The sequence below is a fragment of the Scylla paramamosain genome, chromosome 28 (assembly GCF_035594125.1).
Source record: "Scylla paramamosain isolate STU-SP2022 chromosome 28, ASM3559412v1, whole genome shotgun sequence".
In the NCBI taxonomy this organism is placed as follows: Eukaryota; Metazoa; Arthropoda; class Malacostraca; order Decapoda; family Portunidae; genus Scylla; species Scylla paramamosain.
Window position 1 is genome coordinate 665,001 of NC_087178.1, and position 12,500 is coordinate 677,500.

The 12,500-nt window shown below is 41.7% G+C and overlaps 1 protein-coding gene across 18 annotated transcripts in view; it reads right to left on the minus strand.

The window, feature by feature from the left end:
- Window positions 1-12,500, minus strand: part of LOC135114652 (tight junction protein ZO-1-like) — a 124,984-nt gene that overhangs the window by 34,050 nt on the left and 78,434 nt on the right. For all 18 annotated transcript variants that reach the window (XM_064030482.1, XM_064030484.1, XM_064030470.1 and 15 more), the window contains one exon: window positions 474-646. In XM_064030482.1, the coding sequence (XP_063886552.1) occupies window positions 474-646 (173 nt within the window). The remainder of the gene's footprint in view (window positions 1-473; window positions 647-12,500) is intronic.

The window sequence follows — 12,500 nt, forward strand, 5'->3', positions numbered from 1 at the left end:
GCATGTATGTGTATTTCTGTTACATATTCATATTCCTGAATTATAATATGTTTGTTTTTATATCAGATTTACTTTTCAAGCTTTTATCATGTTGGTGGTTTCCTACAGAGTAATATATACTCATATTTAACTATATGCTAGTTTACTTGATAACTAGAGATGAGCTATGCCTTGTTATATTCTCTACAAAAAATTCTGGGCATTTCTCCTGTTGGCAATACAATGGTGATCAAGTAATACTTTTTTTTTTTTTTCTAGGAACTGGCAGTCTGGCACCTCATTGATCCTTTTCTTTGCCTCCCTTTTTGTTGCCCTACACTAGTACTCCTCTTAGATAAATAAATGATAGAAAAAACACGCATGAGACCCAGATTACTGACGTGGCGTGGCCTTTGAATATATTCCTGACAAAAGCCTTAAGTACTTCAAGATACCCTTTATATACATTTACAAGAATTGGGTGTAATACTCACTGCAGCTTGCCCTCGGCCGGCCCCGCCTTGAGGACGTCGGAGATGGCGATGGAAGGGTCGCCATTGGTAAAGTGTGGGTTGTCCCGGCCGCCGCTGACCGCGATGCCGAAGCCGTAGCCAGGCACACGGGTCAGGGTCACGTTATGGAACTCCCACACCACTCGCTCCCCGCCCTGCAACAGAGATACTGCTAGGTAAGGACGCAGAAATGGGGAAACACTACTACACCTAGTAAGATGCTCAGACATATATGTTTCTCATTCATATATTATCTGGCTGGTATCTTAAACCTCAATATTGACTCATCGAACTCCCACACCACTCGCTCCCCCAACCTGCAGGACACGGCTGGGTAAGGACAGGAGGACATGAGGAAACATTACCTTGAACTACATATTCTTCCTATCCATGCATGTCTAATACATATATTAAATCTAAATATTCACTGTACTAATAACACACACACACCGCGCAGTGTAGTGGTTAGTCAGGACGCTCGGCTCATAACCAAGAAAGCCCGGGTTCGAATCCCGGGCACGGCGAGGCAAATGGGCGATTTTTTATGTGTAGCCCCTATTCACCTAGCAGCAAGTAGGTATGGGATGTAAATCGAGGGCTTGTGACCTCGCAGTCCCGGTGTGTGGTGTGTGAGTAGTCTCAGTCCTACCCAAAGATCGGTCACTATAAGCTCTGAGTTCTTTCTGTAGGAGAACGGCTGGCTGGCTGACCAGCAGACGGACATAGGTGAAACACACAAAATATATTATTATTATTATTATTATTATTATTATTATTATTATTATTATTATTATTGCTGCAAGACTAAGAGTGTGAATGATGTGTGTATGGGTGTGTGGTGCTTTGAGTCACGTCGTGTGAAGTGCCGGCCTGGTGTATGGTTAGAGACAAAAATTATTATCATTACTATTATTATCAGGGTAAGTGACCAAAGTAAACATTTTCATTAATTAACTGTTTTCTATTTCGTTCTATTGCATTACATTGCTTCCTTCCCTACACGAGCTTCGTACTAATTTAGCCAAACAAGTGAGCTCAGTAATAACGGTAATGACAGTAATAATAATGATGGCTGATGATGATGGTGATGCACGGCTTAATTTCACGGCGTATTTGCTTTCATCGGACTCAATTCCACGTCGGCCCGCTACACACACCCTCGCAGTTCTGTTGGCATAAGCAGAGTTCGTAATTCTGGCAAATTAAAGTTATTTACATAGTTGTGTAATGAGTGCTCAGTTGACTGCCGCCGCCCTGGACACACAAACACACACACACACACACACACACACACACACACACACACACACACACACACACCATCGCTCATTCTTTGTCGCATGTGTTTCTGGATTTACACATTTATATAAAATTACGAAGAGAAAAATTTGCAATACACACAAGAAGACATACACAGTGAAAGATTAAGCAACAATACACGCAATGTAAAAGAAAAGAAAAACCTTGCCAAACGATTTAGAATAAAAATATGTAACACAATGCCTGAAAAGAACGAGAGAGAGAGAGAGAGAGAGAGAGAGAGAGAGAGAGAGAGAGAGAGAGAGAGAGAGAGAGAGAGAGAGAGAGAGAGAGAGAGAGAGAGATTAACACACACACACACACACACACACACACACACACACACACACACACACACACACACACACACACACACACACACACACACACACACACACACACACACACACACACACGGCCTTGGCAGATTTAAACTCAATGCAAAACTAACCAGAGGAGGAGGAGGAGGAGGAGGAGGAGGAGGAGGAGGAGGAGGAGGAGGAGGAGGAGGAGGAGGATGAGGATGAGGATGAGGATGAGGATGAGGATGAAGAGGAGGAGGAGGTCAAATATCTCTCGGGTGTAGCTGTGGAATCTATTTAAGTTTGTGCTGACCTTGTCCTGACCTGATCTGACCTGACGTGACTCTGCCTTCTGGCTTGCCCTCCTGTCCTCGTCTGCACCCTCTTCACTTTACTCTTTTCTATCTTCTTCTCCTCCTCCATCTTTTTCTTCTTCCTCTAGCTCCATTTTTTTTCCATTTCTATCTTCCTTAATCTCTCCTTTCCACTTTTCCATTCTTATCTTACTCTTATTTTTCATATTCTTCCTTTAGTTAATTCATTTTATATAATGCTTTCCTTCTCGTTTTCTTGTTTCTTCTTTTTGTTTGTCTCTTTTGGTGTCTTTCTTTACTTTCCGTATTCCTTTCTTGCACTTCCTCCTTCTTCTCTTCCTCCCTCTTCTATGTCCTTTTTTTTTCTATTTTTCATTTCATTTTCTGTTTCGTTTCTTTCTGTTTTTTACTGCTATCTTCCTTTACATTTTTCTTTCTCCTTTTCCTTCTCCTCCTCTCTTTCTCTCTATTTTTTATTTGTGTTATGCTTCGTTTTCTGCGAAAAGGCGGGGGAACGAAGAGCAGGAACAAAGGAGGAGGAGGAGGAGGAGGAGGAGGAGGAGGAGGAGGAACTTACGCTGATAGGACAGCAGATAACACGCCAACCACTTCCTTTACTGAGCCTTGGGAAACAGTTAACAGCAGCAGAAACAGTGACATCAAGAGGATTAAGCAGCAATAAAAGCCTCCACAACAGCACTACTTCCAATCAGACCCGCGCAGGAGATAACACGTGAGTCGTTTTCTGTTTGGGTGAAGAATTCGTTTTCTTTTACACGGAACATCGAGAAGATACCAGAAGCACACACACACACACACACACACACACACACACACACACACACACACACACACACACACACACACACACACAAGAATCCTACTTCTCATTTTCTGTTTGGGTGAAGGGGAATTCGTTTTCTTCTCACCGAGCGCGAAAAAAAAAATAAATAAATAAAAATACAGAAACAACTCACACACCACCAACACATCCAACTTTTCTCATTTTCGGTCTGGGTGAAGAGGAATTAGTTTTCTTCAAACCGAACGTCAAGAAAAATACCAAGCAACACTCACAAACACATCAACACACTCCCCAACTACTCAGTTTCTGTTTGGGTAAAGGGGAAATCCGTTTTCTTTCACATCAAACAAGAAAAATACCAAGGAACACTCACAAACACATCAACACACATCGAACTCATTTTCTTTTAGATGAAGACAAATCCGTTCTTTACATCAAACGTCAAGAAACAACAGAAGCAACACTCACAAACACACCAACGCGTATCCCACTTCTCTCTCTCTCTCTTTCCAGGTAAAAGGGAACGTCTGTCACCTGCCCAACACAGGCGAAGCAAGGCACTGTACAGGGTTGTCAGACACTCCGCCCTCCCCACGCTGCATCTCTGACCCCGCCCGTCCTGTCCCGTCTCGTGTGTCGCTTCCCCTGTCCCCCACTCCTCGCCTACCGCCACCCGACAAACACAAGCTTGTCTCCGAGAAAGGGGAAGGAAAGCAAGGCGTTTCTGACCTTTGACGTGTTTCTGTTTCCATGTTTCTTTGATTTTTTTTTTCAACTTTGTACGAAAAAAAAGTTGAAAATGCATAAAAAATGAAGACAGATAAATTATAACAATATCTAATTTTTGTTAACTTCGTAAAAGAATAAGGGATGAAAACACGAAAAATGAACAGGACTGACTAACAGAGTCTAAAGAATAGCTAACTTGATTACATTTTTTAATTGTTAACCTGGCAAGAGAAAAGACATGAACAAAAGTCTAACAATATCTAAAGAAATAAAAATACGTACTAACTAGACTACAAAAGACTAAGAAACCAATTAACAATATTAAACTAAGGATTACAAACATAATTTTACCAATTTACGGTAAAAAAGAAAAAAGTACCACTCATCACGTGTGTGTGTGTGTGTGTGTGTGTGTGTGTATACACACACACACACACACACACACACACACACACACACACACACACACACACACACACACAAAACATTTAAACCTTTTTACTACCATGGCTTCTCATCAAACTTAGTAAAATATCCTGGTACAAGTTTAGTGTATAATTCACAAAGACATCACTAACACACACACACACACACACACACACACACACACACACACACACACACACACACACACACACACACACACACGCGACGAGATGGAATACTTGCAGATCCAACGTTCTATTACCCGTAGCTTCCCTTGTCACAGTACATAAGAACATAAGAAATAAGGGAAGCTGCAAGAAGCGACCAGGCTTACACGTGGCAGTCCCTGTATGAAACACACCTACCTATTTCCATCTGCTATCCCCATCCATAAACTTGTCTAATCTTCTCTTAAAGCTCTCTAGTGTCCTAGCACTAACTACATGATTACTGAGTCCGTTCCACTCATCTACCACTCTATTTGAGAACCAATTTTTTCCCATCTCCTTCCTAAACCTAAATTTTTCAAGCTTGAACCCGTTATTTCTTGTTCTACCCTGGTTGCTGATCCTAAGAATTTTGCTTACATCTCCCTTGTTATAACCCTTATACCACTTAAAGACTTCTATCAGGTCCCCTCTTAACCTACGTCTCTCTAAAGAATGTAAATTTAACAGTAGATAACTCGGGTTACTCAAGTGAAGCAGCGAGAGCCATAGTGTCATTAGGAGTCAAGGGGTTTGGTATTCAGGAAGGCGAGGGGGAGCGTGGACAGTGTGGTGAAGTAAGCAATGTTTGGGTGGCCACGTGCAGAGGTTAGGTATACCTGGAGTGAAGGAACCGTATTCTGAAATGCCTTGCTCTCATCATCACTATTTTCAAAGGCCACATAGATGATAGCCGGGTTCTCAAGACTGTTTCTCCCGTAAATAATATACGAATCTTGTTAATCTATCACCAAAATCATAAAAAAAAAACGCCCTTAAAAACCTGTGTAACTTTAACTAAAGCCTTTTGAACGTAGTGGAGGTGAGGCGCAGTAGTGTTTCAGAATATGGTCAGGTTCCGTATTCTGAAACACTGGTCTTTCACCACCACTATTTTCAAAGGCCACAGAAATTATTAGCCGGGTTCCCAAGACTGTTTCTGCAGTTAATCATATAGAAATCTCGTTAACCTGTCACTAGAACCATAAAACCACCCTCGGAAAACCTGTGTAACTTGGACTAGAGCCTTCTGAATGTACTGGAGGTGCGGCGTAGAAGTGTTTCAGAATATGGAGAAAGGTTTGCAGGGTTGCCGAGGGAAGGGAATGCGTAACGCCGTACACCCTCGTAGTGCAAGAAGATTACAAGGGATTACCAGGGACTTCAAACAGCAACAGACCTTGATGTCCATACCAGCGTGCTTCATTTCACTACATTACCGTGCATTAGTATTAGAGGAAAGCATAAGTGTTGTATACAATACCATGGAAGCGAAAGGTGTACGTTATAGATGTGTGCTTTGATGGACGAGGGTAAGGGTGACGAGAGAGAGAGAGAGAGAGAGAGAGAGAGAGAGAGAGAGAGAGAGAGAGAGAGAGAGAGAGAGAGAGAGAGAGAGAGAGAGAATGAATAATGTTAGTCAGAATTCCTAAAATCAGGATGGACGTTAAAAGTTAGTCTCTCTCTCTCTCTCTCTCTCTCTCTCTCTCTCTCTCTCTCTCTCTCTCTCTCTCTCTCTCTCTCTCCCTCTCTCTCTTTCTCTCTCTCTGGGACTGATAAAAACAACACAAGAACGCACTACCTTCTCTCTCTCTCTCTCTCTCTCTCTCTCTCTCTCTCTCTCTCTCTCTCTCTCTCTCTCTCTCTCTCTCTCTCTTAGACACATACACCTCAAACCTTCAGTAATTCACCTTAAGACCGCCACCACCACCACTACCACCAGCACATTCACCACCTTCACCCCGCCACACACCAACCCTTCACCATTCACCCACACGCACACCAGGTCCTCCTCCCACACCCCTATCGCCTCCCTCCCCCCAGTGGCATCTCCCAGGCCGGGCGTCGCTCCCAGGTCAAGGGCGGCCACCTGCAAGACGCCCCCTCCCTGTACCCTCCTTCTAACCCCGCCCCTCTCCCATCAACCCTACCGAGGACGCCCAGTTGCCACTCTGAACGCCCTCTCTCTCTCTCTCTCTCTCTCTCTCTCTCTCTCTCTCTCTCTCTCTGAAGCGTCTGTCAACAAACGCCTCAAGAAAAAGTAGCGAAATCTTGTCATTTGCAGCTCAGTTTTCAGTTTTCTTCACCTCGACTTAAGGTTGTGAGTGAAGGAGGAGGAGGAGGAGGAGGAGGAGGAGGAGGAGGAGGAGGAGGAGGAGGAGGAGGAGGAGGAGGAGAAAAGGGAGGAGCCCGGGCATAGTTGAGAGGTGACGAGGCATTGCTGTGTGTGTGTGTGTGTGTGTGTGTGTGTGTGTGTGTGTGTGTGTGTGTGTGTGTGTGTGAGAGAGAGAGAGAGAGAGAGAGAGAGAGAGAGAGAGAGAGAGAGAGAGAGAGAGAGAGAGAGAGAGAGAGAGAGAGAGAGAGAGAGAGAGAGAGAGAGAGAGAGAGAGAGAGAGAGAGAGAGAGAGAGGTCCTGCTCCTCCTCCTAGACACACCAATATAGGTTAAGTGCAACACGACAACACCCCGGCGTGCCCCAAGGTGAGTCCCAGCCACTCTCTGCCCATCTATGCACCAATCACATGTCACCTACAAACACGTCCAGCCAATCACAGGCCACTTACACACACACACACACTATCCAATCACATGCCGCCTTGACAAAATTTCCAGCCAATCACAGCAGGAATCTCATACTGTCACTAATCTTCGTTAAAAAATAAATACATAACCACGTGATATGAGTGTAAATAAAATAGTAAAAGACAGTAAAAAAATAATTCAATAAAATAGTGGAAAATAATAAAGGAAAATATAGCTCGTGATATCAATGTAAATAGATAAAAATACAACAAAAATAGTAAAAAAAAAAATAAACAAATAAAGTAAGACAGTAAAGGAGAAAAGATAAATAGCACGTGAGTGAACGAAACAAAGCGAGAAAAACGATAACATAGGAAAGAATAAGAAAGTATAAATGCAAATAAAGGGAACACAGCAGAAGTCAATAAAACAAGACGAAAAAATAAAAATAAATAAATAAATAAATAACACGGGTATTCGTAACGCAGGTAACAAAAACTGATACATAAAAATATTCACAAGTCACAACGACACAAATACGTTAGCGAGAGTTAAAGATGAAACACGAAACGATTGGTGGGTGTTGCTACTTCCTCTTTATGGCCACGTAAAGAGGAGGGACGACGAGAAGGAGGAGGAGGAGGAGGAGGAGGAGGAGGAGGAGGAGGAGGAGGGGAAACAAGTGGAAGAAAAGACGAAAGAGGTGTAGCTAGGTCAGGTGTGTGTCTGTGTGTGTGTGTGTGTGTGTGTGTGTGTGTGTGTGTGTGTGTGTGTGTGTGTGTGTGTGTGTGTGTGTGTGTGCTTATATAAGGCTGACCCTCTGGCTAGCCACGTGGTGAGGGAAGGACGACACACACACACACACACACACACACACACACACACACACACACACACACACACACACACACACACACACTCCACCAAACATTTTCAAGCTTTTCATAGTTAACACACAGCCTTTTCAAATGTCCCCCTATCTCTTCTCTCTTCTCTCCCTTCCTTCACTACCATACACTAACATATACCCTCGCCACGTCCCTCTCAGCTCTCCCTCAACTAGAACAACAAAAAAATTATTCTCATACAACTTTCTCCGCTCCAACCACCACCACCACCACCACCACCACTACTGCCCCTCTCTGCCCTTCCTCCAATCCGGTTCTCGGCGTAAACCCGACCATTTCTTGTGCTCTTCTTAGGGCGTTTTGAACACTCTCTCTCTCTCTCTCTCTCTCTCTCTCTGTGTGTGTGTGTGTGTGTGTGTGTGTGTGTGAGAGAGAGAGAGAGAGAGAGAGAGAGAGAGAGAGAGAGAGAGAGAGAGAGAGAGAGAGAGAGAGAGAGAGAGAGAGAGAGAGAGAGAGAGAGAGAGAATCAGCCTCGGCTTTACTCTGTAATTCTGTTTCTGTTTGTCTGTCTGTGTTTCTCTCTCTCTCTCTCTCTCTCTCTCTCTCTCTCTCTCTCTCTCTCTCTCTCTCTCTCTCTCTCTCTCTCTCTCTCCACAGATCGGGTAGCCTAACTTTCCCAAATAAACGTCGTCCTTTCTTATCCCTCTATCTCTCTTGTACACCTTCCTCCTCCTCCTCCTCTTTTTTCTCGCGTTTTTTCCTCCAATTCTTCCTCCTTCTATCCTCCATCTACATTCTCCTGGTTTCCTTCTCCATCTCCTTCACCTTCTCATTCCCCTTCCGTCTCACATTCTTTCTTCTCTTCCTGTTTCTCCCTCCTCGCTCTATTCTACCCACCACTCCTTCTCCTCCTCGTCCTCCGAAGTCTGCAAACTCAGGTATTTAAACATCGATCTCTTCACCGGAAGCTTGTAAATCTCTCTCTCTCTCTCTCTCTCTCTCTCTCTCTCTCTCTCTCTCTCTCTCTCTGTGTGTGTGTGTGTGTGTGTGTGTGTGTGTGTGTGTGTGTGTGTGTGTGTGTGTGTGTGTGTGTGATCTAACAAGCATATGACACACACACACAGTAACACGACCATGACCACCGCTACCACAACCACCACAATCACAATCACTACCACCAGCACCACCATAACCACAATCATCATTACCACCACCACCACTACCACCACCACCACCGGACGACATTGAAAGCAGCCCCGCCCCGTACAACAACCAGTATTTGCATCACCTTATCGAAAAATCACTAGTACGGTGTGTATTTGTTGGTCCGCCTCTCGGTTAAGTATACCTTTGTACTCGGCAAGGAAACTATCGAACACGAGATGATCGATGGAATGGGGAATGAAAACGAGAGAGAGAGAGAGAGAGAGAGAGAGAGAGAGAGAGAGAGAGAGAGAGAGAGAGAGAGAGAGAGAGAGAGCGAGAGAGAGAGAGAGAGGGAGGGGGGATGGATTGCGTGCATAAGTATTATACATTCTCCGTTCGATGTTTTTTTCATAATGTTATGTAAGTTTAGTCATCAATACTTTCTTGATTTAATGTTACTTTCTCTCCAGCCACACAAAAAATAACGTTACAATTTCCCACTAAGTAATATGGCAGGCGGGACGAAAGTATGTGGGAAGAAATCTTAAATATATTGAGACAGTTAATTCTAACATACGATCAAAACAAAAAAAGTAGAACAGTAACAAGATTATCCCTACTGTTTTTCTCCTCCAACAAAGAAAGAAGGAAAGTATATGAAATTTCTTCCGTGTATTGAAAGTTAATGAAAAAAAAAAAAAAAAAAAAAAAAAAAATATATATATATATATATATATATATATATATATATATATATATATATATATATATATATATATATATATATATATATATATATATATATATATATATATATATATGAAAACCCTTCAACGTATTCAAACGGTTAATAATGAGATATGTAAATAAAAAAAAAAGATAAAAATCAAAGGTGTATGAAAATTCTTTAATTTATTCTGACATCAGAAAAAAAAAGCACCAAACAAAAGTATATGAAAATTATTTAATGCATTCTCACATATGAAAAAAAAAAAACTATAATTCTTTGTTTTGTTAGTCCAGGCCTGTCATTTGGTGTCAGTGACGTGCAGGCGGCAAGAGTGACTGGCTGAGTTATAGGAGGGATTACACGTCGCTACAACAGACACCACACTTCCAATACTTCGCGGTGGCTTGGTTGTGAAACGGCTTAGCAATACAACGAGGAGGTGTGGAGATAATCCAGCGATACTTGATGAAATAACGAAGAGGATTCCCAGTATTTGTAACTGCTGTTTTTACGAAGAGTTCCCATCACTCTCAACGTTTGCAATTATTATTTTAACGAAGAGTTTCCATAACTTTCAACGTCTGCAATTGTTATTATTTTAACGAATAGTTCCCATCGTTTTCAATACTTCACTATGAGTTTTAACAAATGGTCTTACAAAACAATGAAAAAAAAAAGCGATGTTAAGATAACCTATCAATACTTTATAATACTGCGAAAAATTACCAAGAAATGTTATACTTTATAATAACTTACTAGTGTCTTGAAATGGCCTTGCTTTTTTTCCTTACGTGTGAAGTAGGCAAACCGGCCAAGGACATGAAAAATACAGGAAAAGAAGCCACTGATTTACTGCTCAGCGAGAGAGAGAGAGAGAGAGAGAGAGAGAGAGAGAGAGAGAGAGAGAGAGAGAGAGAGAGAGAGAGAGAGAGAGAGAGAGAGAGAGAAGAGAGTCAATTTAATTCCAGAAATATCTTGATATTCTTACCTTGAAATGATGAACGTCATTGAACATGGAAAAGATAAAAAAAAGAAGAAAAAAAAAAGAAAATAAAGTAAAACTGAAATAAATAAACAGGAAGAGAGTTCGAGAGTTTACAACCAAGATGTTTCAACAGAATGCAGCAACACTTGGCCTCGCAACACTACGAACAAGCAGCCTGGCCTCGCAATCCTGCGGGCCTCGCCATTAAGGCTGCGTTACTTGGGGCCAGAGCAGCCAGAATACCAAATCACGTCACATCAGGAACTAAATTGGCCTTAATTGAGTCTAATTCTGGCAGTAATTCCTCTGCTTTCTTCAACTTTCCTTCTGCTGCAACAGTTGGCAGTCTTTTGCAGTCATTTGACTTACACAACTTCTATCTCCTCAATGCACTCACTAATCGCGTTTTTTTTTTTTTTTCAGTCCATTTCATTGTATTCTTCAATTCAGTTCATCATCTTGGCATCTGAGGAGACTGTGGTAAAAGATAAGTTGTATTGTCTATTGATTCAATTGGTTGTTTAAAGATCTCTGCCAAAAAACGATGCTTAGATAGTAAGTGTTTAGAATACTATTTATCCATTGTTCCATTAGCAGGTAGTTGAGTTGTTGGTTTACTCCCTGGGAAAGCCTCTCAGCCAGTGCCCCTCCCTACCAACACTTCACTAGAATAAAGCCTTGTTAACGGAGACCCTCACAGTATTTTCAGTCCAACTCGCTATACAGCTAGAATAGCCTTCCTTCATGCTGTGGTTACCCAGTCAAGTTCTCCATACACTTAATGCATGTTTTCTGTCTATATCGTCTATTCTTTTCCCTAATTTTGTCAATCTTAAGCTTTCTATTTACTAGTTTTCTTTAATCCTTCGCTTCACTTCAAATTCGGTTCATCCTTTATTTATTTTTCCCTCCCTCCAAGAATTTACTGAATCTTAGGCATCCCATTCACTAGTTTTCCTTGGCAGTACAGTTATCTAATCCATCACTTCACTCACTATAGTTTGCTTCCCTTCTCTACTTCACCATTTATTTATTTATCATTTTTCATCCAGTTAATAATTTTGCGTCTTTCATGATGTCACCATAACCTCATCAATCTCACTGCACTCTCTTATTACACCTTGTTTCCTTTACCTACACTCGTCTATTTTTCAATCTAATTCATTATAAGCTTCACAATGGGCGTGTTTGGTGGGTCTCCTTGATACTGCATTTATTTTATCATTCTCTCACTGTATTCCTTTCTTTCTTATCTCTTTTATTTAGTTCATCGTTTATTTTCAACTCAGTTTCTGCTCCTGCCATTTAGTTTTAGCAGTTTTCCTTAATCCAGCATCTATTCAATCAATCTTTCATTGCATTATCTTCTTTCTTATTTCCTCCTTCTACTTCATCGTCTATTTAATTATTTTAGCTCATAATCTTGGCTTCTGGTGAGGCATTTAGCTGTTTTTTTTTCTTGTTCCTGCGTTTATCTAGTCAATCCTCACTACCTTATTTCAAACTTCCTTATTTCAGGTCATCTCCTTTATCCACTTCAATCATTTATTTCTCTATTCAGTTCATGATCTTGGCTTCTGGGTGAGGCATTTGGCAGTTTTTCTTATTGATTCCGCATTTATCTAGTCGATCTTTGCATTAAACCCCCTTATTTTGTACACTAGTTTCCCTTATTCCGTACACTAGTTTCCCTTAT